The 23,022-nt window shown below is 37.3% G+C and overlaps 3 protein-coding genes across 8 annotated transcripts in view; 1 reads left to right on the top strand and 2 right to left on the bottom strand.

Moving 5' to 3' along the window:
- The first annotated feature begins 182 nt into the window (after positions 1 to 182).
- LOC109077281 (nuclear cap-binding protein subunit 2) lies at positions 183 to 2,175 on the top strand. 3 transcript variants are annotated; one of them, XM_042712256.1, is made up of 4 exons: positions 185 to 342; positions 1,063 to 1,244; positions 1,403 to 1,541; positions 1,894 to 2,175. In XM_042712256.1, the coding sequence occupies exons 1-4, from the start codon at positions 268 to 270 to the stop codon at positions 1,963 to 1,965; spliced, it is 468 nt and encodes a 155-aa protein (XP_042568190.1). In that variant the 5' UTR covers positions 185 to 267; the 3' UTR covers positions 1,966 to 2,175. The 3 variants fall into 3 exon arrangements, with proteins under 3 accessions (XP_042568189.1, XP_042568190.1, XP_042568191.1); XM_042712257.1 differs by lacking the exon at positions 1,894 to 2,175 and adding an exon at positions 1,624 to 1,836; XM_042712255.1 differs by lacking the exon at positions 1,894 to 2,175 and having other exon boundaries at positions 183 to 342; positions 1,403 to 1,887.
- Positions 2,176 to 2,579: 404 nt separating this feature from the next.
- LOC109075512 (sentrin-specific protease 5-like) lies at positions 2,580 to 11,083 on the bottom strand. 3 transcript variants are annotated; one of them, XM_042712251.1, is made up of 9 exons: positions 10,927 to 11,083; positions 9,209 to 10,039; positions 9,024 to 9,129; positions 7,953 to 8,100; positions 7,821 to 7,868; positions 5,454 to 5,531; positions 4,525 to 4,662; positions 4,320 to 4,454; positions 2,580 to 3,975 (listed from the first exon to the last, which is right to left on the bottom strand). In XM_042712251.1, the coding sequence occupies exons 2-9, from the start codon at positions 9,906 to 9,908 to the stop codon at positions 3,841 to 3,843; spliced, it is 1,488 nt and encodes a 495-aa protein (XP_042568185.1). In that variant the 5' UTR covers positions 9,909 to 10,039; positions 10,927 to 11,083; the 3' UTR covers positions 2,580 to 3,840. The 3 variants fall into 3 exon arrangements, with proteins under 3 accessions (XP_042568185.1, XP_042568187.1, XP_042568186.1); XM_042712253.1 differs by having other exon boundaries at positions 4,525 to 4,644; XM_042712252.1 differs by having other exon boundaries at positions 9,209 to 10,029.
- Positions 11,084 to 14,273: 3,190 nt separating this feature from the next.
- Positions 14,274 to 23,022, bottom strand: part of LOC109065880 (anosmin-1-like) — a 75,446-nt gene continuing 66,697 nt past the window's right edge. Inside the window, exons 8-14 of one of the 2 annotated variants that reach the window (XM_042712248.1) lie at positions 22,643 to 22,781; positions 20,435 to 20,590; positions 19,690 to 19,784; positions 18,325 to 18,493; positions 16,947 to 17,164; positions 16,711 to 16,852; positions 14,274 to 15,525 (exon numbers count right to left, since the gene is read on the bottom strand). In XM_042712248.1, the coding sequence (XP_042568182.1) occupies positions 16,712 to 16,852; positions 16,947 to 17,164; positions 18,325 to 18,493; positions 19,690 to 19,784; positions 20,435 to 20,590; positions 22,643 to 22,781 (918 nt within the window). In that variant the 3' untranslated portion in view covers positions 14,274 to 15,525; position 16,711. The remainder of the gene's footprint in view (positions 15,526 to 16,710; positions 16,853 to 16,946; positions 17,165 to 18,324; positions 18,494 to 19,689; positions 19,785 to 20,434; positions 20,591 to 22,642; positions 22,782 to 23,022) is intronic. The other variant, XM_042712247.1, reaches the window with a different exon arrangement.

The following is a 23,022-nucleotide window of genomic DNA, read 5'->3' as shown; positions in this document are numbered from 1 at the left end:
GTTTTAGCTGGGTGGCTCTTAGCTTCAGTAGGTGAAAAGCAGACATAAGTCCTCTAAAACGTTTAAAAACATTTATATTATTTTTATATATACAAATAAATGCATCTGAATGTGCGTGTGTGTATATATTATATGTATCAGTAGGTGGCAGTAATGCACTGTTCAACCATTGTTAGCTGAAGGAAGAAGAAGGACGCGTTTCCGCTTTCAGTACGTTCATGCTGATTTCTGTTTCTCCGAATCTGAGTTTATTTTATTCATTTCACCATGTCTATTAAATTAAATGCTCTTTTCAGCGACTCATATGTGGATATAAGCCAGTATAGAGACCAACATTTTAAGGTGAGCAGTATTTTTCCTCTTGATAAGGATGCATTAAAACATTCTGACACCTTTGACCCCCTCCCCCCATTATATTATAGTTATTTTTCTTTTTTATTTATTTATAACTGTATAGTAAAATTTTTTTTTTGCAATTAAACAAATGTTTATGGATAATGTTCCTTGAATAATGTATTTATTATTACATTTAAAGTATTTAGTGTATCTTTAACTCAAATAGAATCGGTTTAATGCATACAGTTCCTTGATATATTATTGTATGTTAGATACAGGGGTTTTTGTTTTTAAAAAGAAGATTCTCATGTTCACCAAGTCTGCATTAATTGATCAAAAATAGTAAAAAAAAAAAAAAAAATTATATTTAATGACAGCTCTATTTTCAACAGCCATTACTTGTCTTTAGTGCCACATGGTCCTTCAGAAACCATTGTAATTTGCTGATTTGATACTTAAAAATGTATTTTTATAGGATTCTTTGATGTTTTGAAATGGAAATCTTCTGTAACATAACTATCAATTTACTGTGTCCTTGCTGAATAAAAGTAGGTTTCATCTAAAAAACAAAACGAAACAAAAACCAAGTGATCCGGTACCTTAGACTGTTGATGTATAAGACAGCGGACAGAGTTTTCTGCAGCAGTGCTCTTTGCGGGTGTCCCTCGCTCAAACTGCTGGGAATGAGTCGAGCACACAGGAGAGCTGGAGTTGTCTTCTCCGCAGGGCAACCGTTACGAGCAGGAGAAGCTGCTGAAGCAGAGCTGCACGCTGTATGTGGGAAACCTGTCCTTCTACACCACTGAGGAGCAGGTGCACGAGCTCTTCTCCAAGAGCGGAGACGTCAAGAGGATCATCATCGGCCTCGACAAAGTCAAGAAGACCGCCTGCGGATTCTGTTTCGTCGAGTATCCTTTCAGTTTCAGCAACAGAGGATGTGAAATGCTGTTATATTGTGTTGTCTTAACCCTCAGTCTTCCCTCTGCCAGCTCTATCAACTCTTTAAGTTAGGTTTGGCTCACTTTTTTCCACAAAAACGTTCAGTTCTTTAACAGCTGATGTGAAGATATTACACTCGTGCTGATGCTGAGAATGCCATGAGGTTTATTAATGGCACGAGGCTGGATGACCGCATCATCCGAACGGACTGGGACGCAGGCTTTAAAGAGGGCAGACAGTTCGGCCGGGGCAAGTCAGGTGGTCAGGTAAGTGATAAAGCACAAAAAAAGACAGCTATGATCACAATAATTATTGCACTTATATTTCATGAACTGTTTTCTTTGCTAGCAACACAACACAAGTGTAAAAACCTCCAGAAGCCCAAGAGCGTTTTCATGCTTCCCTTCTTAAAGATTTTTCAAAGAAAAGATTTTCTTTCCAGCCTTTCAATCTCAGTGTTTTTTTTCTTCTTCGCAATTTAACAGGAATGTAAGTATTTTGTTGATATGCCTCTCTTTGGACCCCACTGTACTTGCAGCATCATGTGTGTGTCCTGTCTCAGTGTAACGTGGTGGTGTGCAGCTGTTATCAGCCAGAGCTTGTTCTTTGTGTTTCCAGGTCAGAGATGAGTACAGGCAGGACTATGACCCCGCCAGAGGAGGTTATGGGAAGCTGGTGCAGAAGTCTTGAACATGCTTTTTGCCAGAATTATTTTTTAAACGTTTGCTTTTTCCAGGTTAAAATCGAACACAGACAGGATCATGACAGGGCTGCGCAGTAACAGATCCATGTGGTGTACATATTAGAGTTTAGTGCTTTAGGAATATTCATGCCTGAAATTCATCTAGTCTGGAATGTATGGGCTTTCTTTCTTTCTTTAAATAAATTGTGTTTTATAAACTGCCTTGTAAAAGCCCCACTGTTTGTCTTTAGATGCATCACTGCATGCATAATCTTAAATGTAAAATGTGTCGCCCAGTGAATTTAGTCTGGTTTGGTGACATTAACTGGAACTTAACTGGAAGAGTGAACTGTAAAATAATCAGCACTGATATAAAAAAAAAAAAAAAACAAGACTCCTTGGATCAGTTTCAGTCATTACATAATTAAACATCAACCCATTCTAGTGTTTATAAAACTATTTTATTACTTAAAAAAAGGATTCTAAACTATTTAGACAATTTTGATAACAGGGTTGCAAAAATGATCCGTTTACGCTGACCTTCTTAGGTGGAAAATCAGCATTTTGTGAGGGTTAAGCACCTCCTTTCATATGCGTTTGCAAACACAACGACACACAGCACTGCTTATTCAACATGGTTTTATGTATTTTTAAATAATGATGAAACTAGTAGTCAGAAACTCAGTCTGAGGTTATGATTCGTTGGTTCAAGTAACTTAATGACAGCATCGCTCTTGAATGGTGGGTCAGCTGACAACAGTATAAATGTACTATCTTGACATTTTTGTGCCAAACTGCGTCACAAGGTAGAAAAACGCTCCTTACACAGAACAGAAAAGATGGCCATAATGATGACGACTCAAGCACATCACAGCCACAAGAATCAAATTTAGCTCGGCCTTCAGCGTTTGTACTAACCAATAACAGAAAAGAGTATAAATAAAAGGCAAAAACCTGCAGCTCTCACCGCAGCAACCTCACTGTGCTCATTTAAAAATGACCTTTAACTGACTTCCATTAATGACAAATCTACATGCTACAAAATCCATTTCAACCACTGATGCATTTGAGGAAAAACAACGGAAAGTGCTCAGAAGTGAGAACGGCAGTTTGCCAAATAATGCTGGCGGTTTACAGCAAGCAGCCTGATATTAAGCATCAATCCTGCGGCTTTTTCATTAGAAACCACAGAACATCTGGGAACATAGAAATGTTAACAAAGCAATCTGGACTTTAAGGGTATCGCCACAAAATTTGCTTTCAAGTAACAAGCTTGACTGTACAAGTAGAATTCTGGTCTTTGACAGTACATTCATTAAAAGCCTTTATAAATGCTTCTTGTTCCTCAACAACAGCGTGACATTTAAAAGAAGGCCTTCAAGTTTCATGCTGCAAAGCAAAATCTATGTTCTTTACAAAAATGAACCTGATAGAAACACATAATCTGTGTTATGGCTGTGTTATAAGATGCAAAGATGAACAAATGAAATTTAAAATAAAATCTGTTAAAAAAAAAAAAACATCCACGTGCACGTGAGGTTTTGAATCTGTGGTTGCCAGAAAATGGAAAAAATTCCCCACAGCTGAGGATTTTCTCATTTGTTTCTGAACAGCCACCTGGTTCTCTGAGAAGTTGTCACAGGCTTCGTTAAATTCGAGGTTGAGGATGCTGGAAAAAGGCAATTCTGAGCCGCCGATGTAATGCGAAGAGGTAAACGCAACCTGAAAATCTCCAGCAGGCCTTTTCAGTGGCTGAACCGACAGGAATGACTGGACCGGCTCTTACATTGGGACCTTCCAGCTTTGCCTGTCCAGAACTTTGGGTTTTTTGTCTTGTTGTGAAGTCCTTTCCCTCCTGTTGTGTTCATCATCCAGACTCGAGTCTATGTGGCTTTGTCTTGGTTTAGACAGTCAGACAGTCTGCAGTCACACAGCTCTCTGTAGATCCTCTTGCGGACGCGTGGCATGTCCTCTTGAGTGAAGAGCAGCGGCTTCATGAAGGCCAGGCACTTGCAGTACTGCCAAATGAAAGATGCATTTCAGGTAGTAGTTATGAAAATGGATTGTCAACATAAGCACAATATTATATATCATGGTATGAGTCATTTTATTATTGATATATAATTTAAGAGTAACATTAGGATCTTACTAATACTGAATATCAACATTTGCTCAATCATTTGCTCCAAGTCTAAACATTTAAAAAAATTACAATAATTTTCATTTCATGATATTAGAAATCAACACAAAAATTCAGTCAGGCTGAATGAAAAATGCAACCAAGTCGCCACAAGTTTCATAAACCAAAGGCGGTTTACAGAACACTTTGTATGGTCAAACCACCCAGAAACATTTGTTTTACCTCCAAGACAAAAACCCCACAGTCATTGTCGTTCTTCTGCTGTGGAATGGTCCTGTTAATGACCATCTTCCAGCCCTTCTGAAAGACGGCTTGTTTCTTCTCCTTGGCTTCTGCCAGGATGTATTTCAGGATGTTCTGTGGATGAGAGTCACACGTCAGGTCTCTGTGAGGACCTCAGTCTGAATCACCCTTCAAAAGCACTCACATCCACAGCGAACTTGAACAGGATGCCCTGGGAGTCGAAGATGTTGATGCTTTGCTTGGAGACGTCCAGGGTTATGAGCGACCAGTGGATCTCCAGGTGCAGAGGAATCAGGATCAGTGTCTTGGAAAACAGATCAACCTGAGCAAATCAAGACATTACGCACTTTGCATTATTTGGAATTGACGTGATTCATCATTTGTAAAGTGCCTCAATTCCTTAAAATAACAGCAATGGAACACAAATCCCATATTATTTCAAAATCACAAAATTAAAGAAGAATTTTGAGAAATGTCAATGGGAAGTCTTCTTCCACAGCACAAAAAAAAAGTAATATAGGTTTGGAATAACACAAGGGTGAGTAAATTATGACAGAAGTAAAATTTTTGGGTTGCATTTGGTGATAAGAACAAAATGTTGACTTAGGAAAGACTTACAGGAGACTCATTATCATGCACAGATGAGATGTGAGATTTGCCCATCAGTATGGGCCCTATGATTTCCACGATGCAGAAAATGCGGAATCCAGTCATAAAAATTGAATTTAATGTATAACACAGAATTTGCCAAATTTTGGTTTAAATAGATCAAAAGTAGGTCAGTACACTTAAATCAAAACGTGATATGGACTAGTGTCTGTGAATATTAAGCCGAAAAATAATATTTATATATGATTCCTGCATGTTCAAAAACATTTCACAGGGCCTTAAATTTGTTATGTTTGTTAAACTTTTGATAAATTGCTGTTAAATTGTGTAAATTTCATGATTTCAATTAATTAGACATGGTTTTTAATTTAAAAAATTGTTTATTTAACCATTAAAACAGAGTACAGAAAAATTAAAACGTAAGAAAATGTAGAAAAAAACGTAATTTGGAAAAAAAAAAACAGATTTCACAGGGCCCTATGTTTTGCATGTCGTGACAGTCACCTTTTTGGTCCATCGTCTCACTCCTTCATAACCTTTTGCTACAAACTGTCGGTAAAAAAAACTGTTGAAGAAATGAACCTAGAAAAGACAAAGAAAACAATACCTCGTCATTTTCAGTATGGACCTTAAATAAGAAATAATAAGAGCCATAACACTATGATTTCCAAATTATCTATATATAATCATACTTTCTGTATGTCATATATATATATATATATATATATATATATATATATATATATATATATATATTTATACACACACACACACACACATATATATAAACACAGAAAGCAAGTATCATTATTATTATGCCTTCTTGCATAGCCTCTAGAAAACATGCCAGTATTAAATAACTACAACCATAACAGTTCATAAGTGGTCACATTTACCACTGTTTGGCACATTTTCATGGGCAAAATCTAGTAATTTAAAGGGATAGTTCACCCAAAAATGAAAATTATGTCATTAATGACTCACCCTCATGTCGTTCCAAACCCGTAAGACCTCCGTTCATCTTCGGAACACAGTATAAGATATTTTAGATTTAGTCCGAGAGCTTTCTGTCCCTCCATTGAGAATGTATGTACGGTATACTGTCCACGTCCAGAAAGGTAATACAAACACTCTTCAAAGTAGTCCATGTGACATCAGAGGGTCCGTTAGAATTTATTGAAGCATCGAAAATACATTTTGGTCCAAAAATAACAAAAATTACAACTTTATTCATCATTTTCTTCTCTCCCGGGTCTGTTATGAGCGCGTGCACAACACTGCAGTTTAGTGATATCCGGTTCGCGAACGAATCACTCGATGTAAACGGATCTTCTTGAACCAGTTCACCAAAACGAACTGAATCGTTTGAAACGGTTCGCGTCTACAATAAGCATTAATCCACAAATGACTTAAGCTGTTAGCTTTTTTAACATGGCTGACACTCCCTCTGAGTTCAAATAAACCAATATCCCAGAGTAATTCATTTACTCAAACAGTACACTGACCGAACTGCTGTGAAGAGAGAATTGAAGATGAACACCGAGCCGAGCCAGATAACGAACGAAACATTGACTCGTTCTCGGTTTTGGAGAAGTTTGAGTTTGTTTTATTATTGATGTTAGTTTTGGGAAGTGATGTTTTTTTTTGAGAGACTGGTTGTTTGGGAGTTTTAGATTTTTTAAAGTTGTTGTTGAAAACGTTTTCGGTTTTTCTTTTGCGCTCGACGTAATGACTTCATTGGCGATGATTGCCCTTGATTCAAGCCTTCGGTTTACCCGCGCTCATAACATTAGCACAGAATCAGTTCAGAATCAATCACCAAAAGAACCAGCTCGGTTCCAATCACCAAAGTGTCAGTCTGCTTCGCGCTGAATCACGCATGCGCAGTATCATCAGCTCCTCGGTTCTCGAACCGGACGCGTCCGACAGAAACGGTTCTTGACTCGAGAACGAGTCAATGTTTCGTTCGTTATTTGGCTCGGCTCGTGTTCATCTTCACTTCTCTCTTCACAGCAGTTCAGTCAGTGTACTGTTTGAGTAAATGAATTTGTGTGTAAAAGTCATTTGTGGATTAATGCTTATTGGAGACGCGAACCGTTTCAAATGATTCAGTTCGATTTGGTGAACTGGTTCAAGAAGATCCGGTTACATCAAATGATTCGTTCGCGAACCGGATATCACTAAACTGCAGTGTTGTGAACGTGCTCATAACAGACCCGGAAGAGAAGTCAATGCTGAATAAAGTTGTAGTTTTTGCTATTTTTGGACCAAAATGTATTTTCGATGCTTCAAAAAATTCTAACGGACCCTCTGATGTCACATGGACTACTTTGAAGATGTTTTTATTACCTTTCTGGACGTGGACAGTATACCGTACATACATTCTCAATGGAGGGACAGAAAGCTCTCGGACTAAATCTAAAATATCTTAAACTGTGTTCCGAAGATGAACGGAGGTCTCACGGGTTTGGAACGACATGAGGATGAGTCATTAATGACATAATTTTAATATTTGGGTGAACTAACCCTTTAACAGGTTTCCATGCAAACAGGAATTTCTCATGAGGGTGAAGGATTTCTCCAAACAGATTTTGCAACAGTTTCAAGTTGGACACGGAAATTCACATCGTTGTCCAACAGAAAGTGTCTACTATTTGAGCTGGGCTCGTGTTGCTGCTACACTACAGACATATTCACCCCCAAAATATTGATAATTGGACTAAACGCACCCTATGACTGACCCTTTTGCAATATCACACACTCAGTTGTGCTGCTGTTCTGAATCTCAGGTCACACACACAAGACTGCAGGGGATCTCGGCTGCACTGATATTCAGAACAGAGCTCCAGTGGATGCCATTAATGCTTTTACCTTATGATTTGTAGCTTCCATGATCAATTCTCCATACATGTTAATCACCTGCAAAAACCAATAAAACAAATCCTGCATGACTTCAATTTACAGTATATACTGCTTATAAATATGGGTTTCAAAGAGGCCTACCTGATCATTGACCCAGTTTTGGTCATCAAGTGTTGAAAGGTCATCTAAGGTCAAAGTGTGCTTGTTGTAGGTCACTTGGAAGAAATGCATAGGAGCACAGGCCAGACCAGCCCTGTACTTGGCCACTTCTGCTGTTATCAGCTTCATCCTGTAGCAGAATATAAAGAATACAAAGTGAAATTAGGGCACTGAATCCTAAACCTTATGCTAATTTCCATAAATTGGGCACAAATTGGTGTTTGTTACTTTTCTAAAAGCAACAGAACCACAAATTCCATTCTTTGAAATCTAACATATCTAATGTAATCTAGCCTGAGAGACAGCTAGTTTTAAACACATCAAATCACCCTTTTTCTCTCTTACATTAATTGGAAATGTACACTAGCGATCAAAATTTTGGGGTCGGTATGATATTTTATGTTTTTGAAAGAAGTCTCCGCTCACCAAGCCTGCATTTATTTGCTCAAAAGCACAGTAAAAACTGTAATACTGAGAAATATTATTGCAATTTAAAATGTAATATTTTTATAAGAATATATTGTAAACTGTAATTTATTTCTGTGATGCGCAGCTGTATTTTCAACATCATTACTCCAGTCTTCAGTGTCACATGATCTTCAGAAATCATTCTAATATACTGATTTACTGCTCAAGAAACATTTCTGATTATTATCAATGTTGAAAACATTTGTGACATTTGTGATACATTTTTTCATATTTTTTGATTAAAAGAAAGTTCGAAAGAATGTTTTTTTTTAAAAGCCTTTGCTGTCACTTTTGATCAACTGAACGTGACCTTGCTGAATTAAAGAATACTTTCTGACTAAACATTTGAGCAATAGTGTAGGTATTATTGACAAAAAAAAAAAAAAAGTTCTTAAATTTTGGTACCAGGTTTGTGCAGTCCTGCAAACCTCAATCCACACACATGTAAAATGTGTTTGACCTCCTGAGGTCTTTCTGAAGCTTATGTTCCTCTTTTCACAGATTAAAAAGAACATCAACTGGACTTGGACTGGATTTCGTACTGTACTTGTGGAAAAAAAATTATTTATTAGGGATTAAACTTGCCTGTCATTAAGATCAGACTGAAACGTCTTATTTAGGTGATAGAGGACGTCAGCATCACTTAATGGGGTGAAGCTTCCATATTTCCCATAGAACTGCTCGAGGAATTCTGGGAGATAAAAAGCATGTTCAGTAACTACATCATGACACCAGAAATCAACACAAGCTGTGGAAATCATCCACTCTACCATGAATACACTCGATGATGCCCTCAGTTGTAAATTCGACAGGAGGCGATGCAGGCGGTTGGCCCGTCTCCTCCCTGGAGTCCTTCATGTTCTCCCCAGCGAGGGGCTTGCAGTAGTGATGGTCCCAGGAAGCCTTGTTTACATTAGTGCTCAAGCTGGACGGCTCGGTTTCCATGGCATCAGTGTGAGCAGAAACGTCCGGCTCTGCACTGATCAAGGAAGAATCGGGGGGGTTCTTTGATAAGTCACTCAGGGTGGCAGAACTGCTCTCAATGGGACGGCTCAGCTCTTTGGTGTCACTGGGATGCGTAGAGTTGGCATGAGCACTGTTCTCCAAGCCGTTCACCAGGACGGTGCTTTCACTCCCACCCTCAGTCTGGGAAAGGTCTGGCTTCCCTTTAGGAGACGGTGCCTCCTCCATCTCAGAAGCTGTGTCCATTTCAAAAATGACAATCGAGTCCACTGCCGACGAGCTCACCACCTCCTCTGCCACCACTTCTTCTTCTTGGCCCACCATCTCTTTCTTCTTGCGGCCACGTTTCTTCAGCACTTGCTGGTGTCCTGGCACATGGGGCTTGCGGTGGGGCCCGCAGCAGTCGCACGTCTTCGGCACCCGTCTCCTCCTGGAGCGTCCATTCTCAGGCATCTCACCCGAGCCTGATTCTACCCTAACGGAGCTGTTTGCTGCTGGGACCCTCATCGAGAACTCTACCCCATTCCTCCCGGGATCCTCTCCACCCGTTTTGTGTTTTTAGCAGGATTCCTCCATCGACACGCAGACGCTGGACCTTGGAAATGGAATTCTTGGGAGTGTGGATGTACTTTCCTAATCTGCACGCTCAAAAAAAAACAAGATCGAATAAAATAACAAAGAATAAAACAAATGAAAAGTCAGTATTTTGCAGAAATAACATACAAAGTATTGTGTGGGTAACAGGTGTCTTAGTTTTTTAATTATTTTGTATCCCTAGTCTGTCTATTTTTCATTGAATAATTATTATAGTGAAATAATTCTGCAAGCCGTCTTTTTACATGGAGTTCTGGAGAGAGAAAAAAACTCGTTCGTTTTATTATTATTATTTTAAGCATTTGGCTCTTGGATTGTTAATCTTGCTGCTCAATGCAATTGTCAGCTGCACATTTTCTGGTGAAGAAACCTAAGTTTTCTCTCTAATGGATATCTCATTGTAGTTTTAAGCAGTCTAAACCACATTCATATAACATTATCAATATAGTATCACCACGGTAAACCACAAAACATGGTTTAGTGATGCTATCATGTGGTAATAGTTTGCGTCTTTGATATACACCATGATATATATTATGAATGATTATTATAATCGTGTGGTATTTATGTGGTACTTCAGTGAATCCCGATGTACATGTATAATGGTGTTACCGTGGTACTGGTGTGAATCTCTTGTTTAGGCAGTAAAATCAGCGGATTGCAGACATCATCCGCCAATCAGACTGATTTACTTCTTTATTAGAGAAAAATATGACTCTAATATTTTGATCGAAATTCAGACTGAATGAAAACACGAATGCATACAAGTCTAACGCCCTCGGGAAGCTCTAAGCAAAATGATCTATAGTGAGACAATCAGTCAGTGATTATCAGTCATTCAGATCTGAACAGATCATTTATTTAGCAATCAAACAAAACACAAAACCCAGGCTTTCAAACAGTCGCGCGCGTCTGTGATTCACAGCCTCACCGTGTGTCGCTCTCAAGGACGATATGTGCGGGACCTTAAAGGCAGTGCGAATAAACTGCGATCAATATTCCACTATCAATGATATCGATAAAAGTGAGGGTTATCAGGCGTTGTTATGGTCGCAGACCGAGCGCGGCGCACGCAGATGACGTCACGCGCCGAAGCGTTTTGGCGGCATCTAGCGGGAACGAGATACCGAGTGCTTTTTTATGCGTTTGGATCAGATTGGTGAATAATAAAGTTGTGAGGTATCCCGAAGCCAACCCCCCCCCCCCCCCCCAAAAAAAAAAGGGGGGAAGGAGGACAAGGATATGACATTTCACCACAGAACATGACTTTACTAAAAAATATAAAAGCATAAAATATTATTTCTATAAGCTATAGGCCTGTGCAATTATTCGTTAATTATGTTTAAATATGTAGATTACTTTTACTATTTATATAAGCTGCTTATACTATTTATGTAAACTGCTTTAATTTATTTTCCATTGCACTCTCCCTCTGCCATTGTGCTCCTGTTTCTAGATAGACATAACTGATTAATTTGGTTCGGGAGAAGAGATAAAAGCCCGCCCACACTGACAATTGATTGGTTGATTTGCCGAAACAGGCCAATCAGGATGCTCTCTGTCTTACGTGCGCTTCGCACACACGCACACTAGCACACACACGCAAGGTCTCTCGCTCCCTCTCCCTCTCTGCCGTGCGCGCGCTACACGATTTGAAACACAGTCTCTTCTTTGCGCGCTCTTGCTCGCTCGCTCAGTGTTGCCAACTTAGCGACTTTGTCGCTAGATTTAGCGACTTTTCAGACCCCCTTAGCGACATTTTTCGGAAAAAGCGACTAGCGACAAATCTAGCGACTTTCTTGGACAAACCTTATTTAGTCTCTGAGACTGTCTGGTACTGCCGCACGAGCGCGAGGTCTCTCTTTCCCAGCGCGCGCATCTCTCTCTGCATCTGCTCTGTTCAGCGAGTGCAGAGAGGAGCAGCACTTTCAGTTAAAAAAAGATATTCTGTTGCTTCTAACTCTTTTACATGCGAGTATAGCCGAAATCACAGCACAACCATTGTCTTAATCATATGTGTATTTGATTTCATTAGACAATGTCGTGAATAGGATTTTAGTGCAGATTAATATCCTTGAGAGCTGGTTATGTAGTCTTAATGGAGCGCGTTTCAGTCATTACAATATTCATTCCGTTGTTTGTAAACAGAAACATTAAAATATAATAATAAAAACAGTTTTATTGCGAATGTGGCTGCATTAAAAATGCAGTATGTAAGCACAGGGAGGCAAATAAAAATACGACGCACTTACGTCATGAATATGCTAATTAACGTATGACGTCATCTAGCGACATTTAGCGACTTTTCAGGCGGGGTTTAGCTACTTTCCATTGAAAGAAGTTGGCAACACTGCTCGCTCTAGATTCCGGGAGATTCTAACTAATTTGCGGGCATCAGGGAGCCGCTATCAATATGCGGGAGACTCCCGGGACTTCCGGGAGACTTGGGATGTCTGTTTATGCCAATAATCACAGCAATGAATAGACATGATACTTATATTGATATTATGCTCCTTTTTACAATATGTAACATAAGTCTAGTATAATATGCTTGGATATATTAAGTCTTGCGGCTTAATCATGTCAAATGTAGCTTTGTTTTCTGTTTTCATCACAGTCCGATCACAAAAAAGAAGTTCTGTTTGCGCTGCCCTTCATTTATTTACGTTGCTGTGTTTTAATTACTGCCCAGCTTACAGGAAACAGTTCACAGAACGTTCAGGCAAGGTGCTGTGTCTTCCAGTAATTTTAATACAATTTTATAATGGTTTAGTTGGACGTTTGTTCAATGTTTGTTTTTGTTTCTTTAACGGTACTATTTGTGTGAAAAGCACCCAGAGAACATTTAAAAGTACAGTAACATTCCCATCATGTTTGCAAAATAATCAAGTGGAACGTTCACTAAATGCTTTCTGTAACTGTAACTATAAGAGGATTTTTTTTTTAAATCCTTAAAAAATTGGATTTTGTATGTTCACACAACATTCAGAAATAGGCGAATGTTTTCATAATTTAATGATTGGTGTACCTGAGTCTAAATCTACTCTAAGTAGGCCTATATTTGGTCTAAGAATATTCCTGTCAGGCGCGGATTATTGCAAGCTTACCTTGGCTGCAGCCTAGGGGCCCCACGTGTGCAGGGGCCTCAGATTGGCCAGACTGTTAAAAAAAAAAAAAAAAAAATTACTTTTTTTTCTTCATGATGAAAAAAAAAGCCCCTCACTGGTCCATAAGATTATTTATTTTTTTTTTTGTTGAATGCATGGCATGAGTGTTAGTTGAGGTCGATTGTGTTTTGAGAGCGACTCCCCGATGCGTGCAAATTAGGCTACACAACATATCTAGTGATTAGTATGTAGGCTATAATAGGTTGTGTAGTTGTCTATAGCTCTGTGTCATGCTTGAAAAATTTGGTCTCTGTTTGCACTTTGAATATTGAGAGAGTAGCCTACTTTGATTATGGCTGCACTTATGGTTCGCACTAAATACAACTAAGAAAGAACTATGTTTTGTTAATTATACTGTTTTTATTTCTATGTTCAATTTGTGAAAGGTAGTTCAGTTCTCAGAATTCTAGAAGCTCATAATTCATGTACAGTTCTTAGGTCTGAAGAGACTCACATGAAATCATACAGGAGATAAGCCAGTCAGTTAAACAAAACCCTTACAGTGCTTGAGTGTTGTTGTTTTTACTACATATGATAGATCATACTCAGAAGGTAGAACTGAAATTACATTTAAGATGATTAATTAAAACAATTTGAAATGCACCTGCAGACTATTTTTCCAGTCATGTATTTGGTCACTGAGAATTTTATGTATAAAAATCTGCCTCATCTTGTTCTCATGAACCCAATCTCATGTGCTCTGTCTTGAGTTAAGTGTCGGCATTACAGACAACTGAGCCCTGCCATCACTTTCACATCTATGCAACCAACAAATAAACTACTACAAGAGCACAAAATTGTTTACACATATTTCTTCATTGATCTAGTCACTTGATTCTGCTCTCAAAATGCACCAGATTTATGCATTTAAATTTAAAATGAACAAAATTTTCGTATACCTGGAGACCCCCCCCCCCCAAGACTACAGGAACCAATGTGCACCCATCACAGTCTCACAAAATCCTGTGGGGACACTGGGAATGTTGGATTGACTGTCTCAATGTGTGTGTGTGTGTGTGTGTGTGTGTGTGTGTGTGCCAGTTCACCTTACTATTTGCGTGTGGACCATGCATTGCACTAAATAAAATTCTCCAGTAAAGCATGATGATTGGGGGGCGGGGCTCACACAAAGAGCAGCCTAGGGGCCCCTGACCACCTTAATCCGCCCCTGCTGTTGATGTTCAGTTTACATTCTCCTGACAGACACATATATTCATAAACGATGAAAGTGTGGCGATTCATCCAGCCTAGTTTATTAGTAAAGACAACAAACCATAGATAATACATCACATTCAATATTTACAAAAACTGTATGCTATATTGTACAAAGATACATCTTTCAAAAGCATTTCATGAAAACATTTGCCCAGTTATAGCAGCAGTATGCCAGCTCATTTGTTGTTTGTATGCTGTGAGTGATTTGTAAAGACAGACGGACAGCTAAAGCAGAGACACGTTAACACGCTTTGCAGTAAATCAATCTGATCTAGCCTGATATAACTGATACAGTATAAGGCACTGACATATCTCACGATTTGTCATAGAAATTTAGTCTTACACTCGTTCTTCTTGAGATGAATGAATTACATTCACAATAAATAAAATCAGACATGCTGTTGTTTAGAAATAACCCTGTTCAAATGTTGTGATCTGAGATTAAGGGTTGGTAATCAGATCAGAGGTGAAGTGTTGGATTTAATATATTACATTACTTGTTCGATTAAAAATATTTATATTAGGCATTATTCATGAAACACAAGCAAATTTCTGAAGGAACGAATTTCTGTGTAAACTGTTTGTAAAATGAACCTTGCTGATCGTGAGTTTGATTCTCAAGGAACAAACATGATCAAAATATATCTGATGAATGCACTTCTGGAAAAAAAGTGTCTTCTAAATTAATAAAGAGTAATGTAAAATAAGAATGGTTTCACAAGCTTTTAAGACATTCATACTGCTTGTGTTTCATGAATGAGGCCCATTGAGTAAAAGCACATTTATAAAACTTCTGTATAAAAACAAATGTTAATAAAATAATGTGGCGCATAACTATATGCAACAACTACATACTAAATACATCAGTGCTACTAATTTTTACATAACAAAAGCATACTTTGGTTATTCATCATTCCTATATTACAGTAGACCATTCTAAAGCCTTCACTTGTGTGCTGTTTTCTTCTGCGATCACGCTGGTCTGCTGTGAGTGCTCTCCACTCCATGACAGCAGACAACAGCCAGGAGTCTATCTGATGATGAAGAGTGCTTTACATTTAGTCCTTTAACAGACGCACTTGTCCAAATGAGGAACAACACAAGCACTTTATCATACACGAGCAGCTTGATTCCTCACTTTCCTCCAGCTGTAACAAAATATATAATAATATTAGCCATTGCTACAGCGAGCTGCTTCAGAGCACAAACAGTGTTTCAGTGAATATCGACTGGAATCAAAGCTCAAATTATTGAAAGTATGGCTGCTTGTTTCTGCCACATGAGAAAAAAAAAACATTTTATAAACATTATATGAATGGAAATAATGTAATATTTATGAGATAAACTCAAAATTATGGCATAGTAAGTCATAATTATGAGATAAGTCAAAATGATGAGGTAAAAGTCTAAATTATAAAAATGTCGAAATTAACATAAAAAGTCCTAATTATCACTTAAAACATGAAATTACGAGAAAGTTGCAACTGAGATGAAAAAGACCTAATTATGACATAAAAAGTCAAAATTCATCTCCTGATGTTTGTTTTTTGTGGTACTGTTTCCTCCTCTGCACACACATCTGTCCAGTCTTTAAAACCTTTCCTTGCACTCTGAATGTCATATATATCTGGATTAATGACAAACAAGTATAGAGATGATAAAAAAGAACAAATCTATTTTAAACACATAGGCCTAGGTATGTAATCTTCATATTCATAGTCATTATTATTTTTTTTATCCCATTTTTAAAAGTTATTTTAACATATTTCCCTAAGGGTATTCAGGGTTGTTGCTTTTATTTACTATTATGACTTTTTTCAATATATGAACCATGAATTTGTGAACATTATGAAAATATTATTTATTATTAAATGAAACTGCTTCATGTTTTATGGTTTTTAGAAATAATAATAGAAACGATCATAGATTATGTCAAGCTCAGGATTAATTATTATTATTATTGATCAAGAATTGCTCATTAATTTCTGAGGATGGTTACAGCAACTTATGGTCATCAGGATAAATTAATAAACCAGATACTGAAAACATGTTCATCATACAATGTGTTTATGATATTGTTTCTTCGTTATTTTAGTATCACTGAAATACTATTATAGTTGTTGTTGTTAATATTTTAAATGAGATATTTTCTGTGTTTATTATAATTTATATTTTATTTTATTTCAGTTCATGTTTACTTTATTTCAATTAATGTTTTTTTTTTATGGTTTTAGGTTTAGTTAATGATAACAGCCGTGGTATAATAACCCTAAAGCATTTTTTAATGTACATTTCTAGCTCCAGTCCAGTGACGTTGTCTGTGGTGTCTGTACCTCAGAGGAGTGTGCCGTTCACATGAGGAGTGTGGAGGGTTTTAGACACCGACGGTCCGTGTCCTGCTCCAGACAGAGCCTGCACCTGAACTCTGTACTCGCTCTGGGGCTGCAGCGCATCTACAGTCAGTGACAGCTGACCCTGAAGGACAATCACAACCGAACACATTCATACTGCGAGCGACTGCTCAGAATCCTGTTGTGTTTGTGATTAGTCAGTCAGTCATGTGACTCACAGGGGGTAGGAGGTGTGTTTGGGAGACAAGCCTGCCGTTGGTGCTGCTGCGGGACACTTTGACCCAGGAGAGCTGGAATCCAGTGACGGGGGTCTGTCCCCTGCTCTCTGGGGACACCTGCCAGCTGAACACCGCCTGCACTGAGCCGTTCACCAGCTGAAATGATGCTGCCAGCTTCTCTGGCCGCTGCAGGGCTTTCTTAACCTGAGGATGGCGCTCTAGGACAAGATATTGCACTGGTATGAATGATAAAATACAGAAATTCTGTCATAGCATTTGCAAAATTATAGCTGAATCTCAAACTGTCTGGCTCACATTTCACTACAAACTCAAATAAAAATTTTTTTAATTAAAAATTAATCCTATTTCAAGGATCACTTTTAGGATAAAAGAGATTTTTTCAGTGTGACATTAATGTAATTGTATATTACTATATAATGTCATGATAATGTTGTCATTTTTATTGTTGTACTTCTTTCTATTAAAGCTTTTAGATTCAAAACAATCACTATCAAAAATAATCAGAATTACAAATCATGAGATGTTGAATGTTGAATTATGACAGAAAAAAGTCAATGTAATGTCATAATTAGCACTTTTTATTAAAATTTTGTTATTATGGCTTCTAACTTATAATTTTGACATTTTATGTCATAAATATGACTTTTAATCTCACAATATTTTTCTTTTTATCTCATAATCATGATTTAGCATTTTTACATATTTTTATCTTATGTGGTGGGAATGAGCTTCCATATGAAAGTGCTGGACAATGTATGCTTTCATTGTATAGAAAATGATCACATAATTTTGACTTTTTGTCATTCTTTTTTATTTATTTATCTATTTATTGACATTTTGTCATAACTGTCATAAAACTTTGTCATAAACATGGCTTTTGAACTTTATTAACATTTAAAAAAATGAAGCCTATTTTGAGGGTTTATTTTTAGGATAAAGTGGATTTTGTCAGTCTGACATTACTGTTATTGTATGTTATTTTATTCTATAATTTTATTACATGAAATTATTATTATTTTTGTTATTACTGCTGTACATCCTTTAATTTATGCTGATTTCATCATAAATCACCACTGAGAATAATCAGAATTTCAAACAAACAAAAGTAAAACATCCAGACACTTAATTTATGTTTTGATTCATTTATTTACTTACTTATTTACTTATTTATTTGCATTAATGTAAACTGAAATTTACAAAAAAAAAAAAAAAAAAAACAGGCTTAATTTCTTTACACAGAATGTTTTTCTTTAGATTTTTTAGTAAAATCGTGACATATTATGTGAGATTCTCCCAGCTAATTTGGTGAGATAACAATACATTTCCCTTAATGCTCTTGTGCTAGATATCATCTTACCATCTCTGGCACAGGCAGCAGGTTTTTTCCGTCGGCCCATCAGCGATGAGCAAAGTGGGGTGCTAACAGAGGTCATGACCTCTGATGACTGCTCTTGTCCCGTAACGGGCTTCACTGCCACACGGTACTTACAGGCGAAAAGAAGGCCAGTAATCACAAAATGTGTTCCCTGAAGAGCAGAAACAGCACAGTTATTCCTCAGCACAGAAGTATATCGTCTGTGGAAATGAGCTAAGAATGAAATGAGAGACTAAATAAAAAACACACTGAAGTAACTGCATCCTTCTCTGTGGAAAATGAATCAGATAACCGCTTCACCCATCCGTACCATAATGATATCACACCGAGACACACTCACACATTTCTATTGTGTCCGCTGCCAGTGATGACTGATCATGTGTGGAGAAACAGCGCTTTTGGGCAGTGCTGCCATTATCTGTCACACTATTTAGCTGCACAAACTTCAGCGAACAAAGAAATCAGATGTAGGAACAAGTCAGCTGGAATCCTTCTGAGGGTAACTTCAAGGGTCACATACAGGTTTGATACTGACATCATCTCTTTAGCATTAGTATCTGAATGTAAGTCAATATGATGGTGGTGAGGCATTAAATGGATAATTCACCACATTCTGGCATCATTTATTCACCTTTCCAAACATTTTTGTCCCCCTCTTGAACAGAAAAGGCCCAATATTTTAGGGTATCAAACTACTTGCCATACAAAAACCACCATCAACATTTTTTTGCTTAGACATCTGTACTTTATCAAGAGTATTTTATTTTGGCAAATTTCCCTACAATTGCAATATTTCACTACATTCCAAAGCATAATATCATACTTTCTACACCACTATATTTCATGTATTTTTCATATATATTTCATATATGATTCATGAATGAACCTGATGATTATTTTCAATTAACCTGTTGAATCGGCTAGCAAATCACATGAATGATATGGGATATTTTGTTATTTTGACTTGCTTTCACAATATTATTATCAGTAACTCAATGTATTTAAATTTAATATATGACAGTTTATTTTTTTGCAATAAAATAAAATGTTTGCTTATTTGTAGATATATATTTGGTGTCTATCAACTAAGCTTCCTTATTTTGGGATTGACTATATACAACTGCAAAATAAATAAACATGGTTCGCTGATCAGTACTTTTTACTTGAAAATCTAAGTTAATTAAAAATCAAGATTTCTTTTTGAAAACAAAACAAACAAATGACATGAGAGTATCTGTACGTCCACCACTGGATACTCACATGTACTTGAACTTCAAAAAAATGTAATAAAATAAGTGAATTAGACTTCTAGGTAAGGAAAGTAAACTGTAAATCGATGAGACACACCTGAACTGTAGCCGTTTTCTCGCCTTTCGTCATGTTATGGGCACAAACTTCAGGAAACCATCTCAGAATATATGAACTGGAATCCTTTTGGCTTTCTACAAGAACAAACACGACAGAACATTGTAGGTTATGTTTTTCTGTTTCTGAGGCATAAACACTTTTTCAGAGACCAGCTTCCTGTTCCGTACACAGGCAACATAACATCTTTCTTCAAACCCGCGTCAGGTCGTCATCCCCTTCATCTGTTTTTGATTTCACACTCGTGCCAGCATTATTAAATCACTCTCCATGCCTTTCTTTCAAGGAGATAACAGTAAATCAACACCCTGTATTTATGGGCGCTTGCGGTTTGACTGGAATCATCTCTTTGAAGACCATCCTGCTGCCAAATGTGTATTTTTGGAACTCATGTACTAAGCAGATCTTGAATAATCTGTTGGAAAGAGTCTAGAGAGGACATCCCTGAGAGATTGTCTTTTTATGCTGGATAGATAATATTTATGTTTGGTAACGTTCTTGCATAATTCATTAGTCATGCTGTTGCTTTCCTTTGGCGGTGACTTGTTTAAGGACACACATGGATCTGATGGATTGTCAACAAACTCATATGCTTTGCGTGACCGGTGTGAAGTCATGTGAGCGTGTGTTTTTTTTGAGTTGACAATTTTTGCAGAGAAGTAAACTTTGAATGACCTTAGTCATATTACCTTAGTGTATATGGCAGTGTAGAAAGAAGCTGACTTGCCTGGGATTCGGCTCTTCCAGAAGACCTTGACCTGCAGCTGGTTGTCGTGATAATGAGGGGCGGCCGCTTCCAGCTTCAGGATATTGGGAGAGGAATGGGATACGGGAATCTCATTGGAGGACTCTCCAGAAAGGTGAACATTCCCATTTGAGGATGCTAGAATAAGGGAGAGGAGACTCATTTACATTTGGCAACGGTCTTTATTATTTGAATAAACAACTTTTCATGTGCTACACATGTGGCATGGAAGTGACTGAAAAACAACCTGGTGACCAAAAATACCTGGCTAAATTATGAAGCCTATCTTTTAGGACCAATTTATTTGTACTGCCTTCAATTTACATGTTAACATCCATAAAACCACTGAATTTCACTGTCATTTTAAAAATCTTTATAAATGTTAAAATGTTTTAGGTTGAAATGTGACTGTGGTATCATGTTTCAATAAGATCTACTATCATAGATTAAACAATAAAGTTCTTTACACTCTAATGCATGTACTTCAACAAGAATACAAGCTTCATACTGTATGTTCTACTATAAATGTGTTTCTTATTCAATTATTGTCTGCTTCTGACAAAAATAAGGAAGAAAAAAAAGAAGATAAAGTATTTTCAACTTGAAAACTCAAAAGCAAAAATTCAGCCACAAATTCAATGAGGTGTATGATGTCATGTGAACACAGGCATAAACATTTACTTTTAAGCAAATAAAAAGTATCAATGAGTCAGTTTCTACATTTAGCCAATGTTTGGCATTTGATCTTAACTTCAGAGGTTGCTTTCATTGCTCATGAGATGTAATGGCGATCTTATAATTAAGTTTCATTCAAGTATCAAATCTGTCACAGATGTTTCTCATAAAATAAATGGACAAATGAAAACAATTGTACAGAGTACAGACTTATAAAATTAATGTGGATGCCATTGCTCAGATTGATTTTGGAAGAATGTAATGAGAAATGTTTGCATTCATATTGAAATATCTTCTGAAACTCTCATAATATTGGATCTTTTCTCAGGAGAAATATCTGAGAAGCAGTTAAGCAAAGGTCTCCACTAAATCTCACTGCTGTCTAGAAGAAACACCTGAGACAATAAAGAGTGCATTTGGGATTTTTCTTTGCTGTTGAAGATTGTTCAAGCTTCAGCTTGTGATATCCCAATAGGTTTATCCCTTTGGGACTCTCAAATAGAAGATTGCACTGAATAAGGAGATAAGATTTCCTATAATAAAATGTCAAAAACCAACCACTGATGTTTTGAATTACATTTGTTTCGGTTTCAATGACAATTCTTCCTTGTTCATAAACTGTGACTAATGAAATCTTGGGTTCAGCATTAGGCAGTCTGCAATACATTACTGTAAGGCAATATGGAGATATAACTGATGTGGTCTTTAAGAGACCTCAAGAGAAATAGAGGGCTGATAAAGCCAGAGGGGAAATATTAAAGACATAAAATAAGAAAGAAAGCAGAACAATTATTGGAAAGCAAGAGGAAGAAATTTCATTTGTAGAAAAATGGATTATGCTTTCTAATATTTCAGAATGCCAGTTTTACTCTAGATAAAACAACTAAACAGGGCCAACACAGAACTTTTCCAAACTATCTTATCTCTTCACTATATCTCTTGTGTCTGGAATTTGTTAGCAAAATTACTAAAATATTGATAACAACAACAGTAGATGTGAGAAACTTGTGTGGGGTTAACTGCAGTCCTGTTGAGGTGAGTAAACCGGGTTGTGCCCTTCAAATCCTCTCCTATTGAGCCACGGTACTGCTGGAATCAGATAAGTTCTGGATTCTGATGCAGGACTGAAATGTGCTGCCTCTGGGAAAAGGTTAACTTCATGTACTCACATGGCAAAATCTAAGTCACCATAAGAGGACAACATTTCTGACAAAACACTCTCCTCGCCAGAGAAATTTTCTGTGTTTTCAATGGCTCTGCTGTGCTGCAATTATCATCGGCACCACTGACTCATGGTAAAAGGAGGGGGCAAGAATCAAGTCTTTTAAAGAGAGCAAATATTTTATTTCTGACACCTCTTCATTTACAGCCTTTTCAATTTATAATCCGTAAAACTGACTGAATGTCAAAACTGGCATAACAATCTAAGAACAATTAATTATGAAGTTTCATAATTGGAACTTTCCAAAAGTGCAAATAAATCTTTCTAAGCATGCAGAAGGTCAGAGTTCTTACTGGTGGCTGCTGCGGTGATGAAGGAGAGGTGAGCTCGGCTGCTCTTGAGACGATTTTGACCCCAGTAAGAGATGGCCTGAATCTGTGCAGTGTAGTGTGTGTTGGGCTGTAGACCCTGAAGCTCCATCTGCGTTACATCCTACGGAAAATAAAAGTAAGACATTATTTTGTAACGGTTTAGCACAAAGACATAAAAAATGTTGTTTTGCAGTAGTCATCCATGTTGCAAAATAAGGTGGATCTTCAACTTCAATTCATGCAGAATTTATAACCAGTCCCAATTAAACCAAGTATACACCAATTAAAACCAATTAGATTAGATTAGATTAGATTCAACTTTATTGTCACTGCACATGTAAGGTACAAGGCAACGAAATGCA

This window comes from Cyprinus carpio, chromosome A22, assembly GCF_018340385.1.
Source record: "Cyprinus carpio isolate SPL01 chromosome A22, ASM1834038v1, whole genome shotgun sequence".
Lineage (NCBI taxonomy): Eukaryota > Metazoa > Chordata > Actinopteri > Cypriniformes > Cyprinidae > Cyprinus > Cyprinus carpio.
Note: the sequence above shows the minus strand (reverse complement) of the source record. Positions and strands in the feature narration are given on the sequence as shown.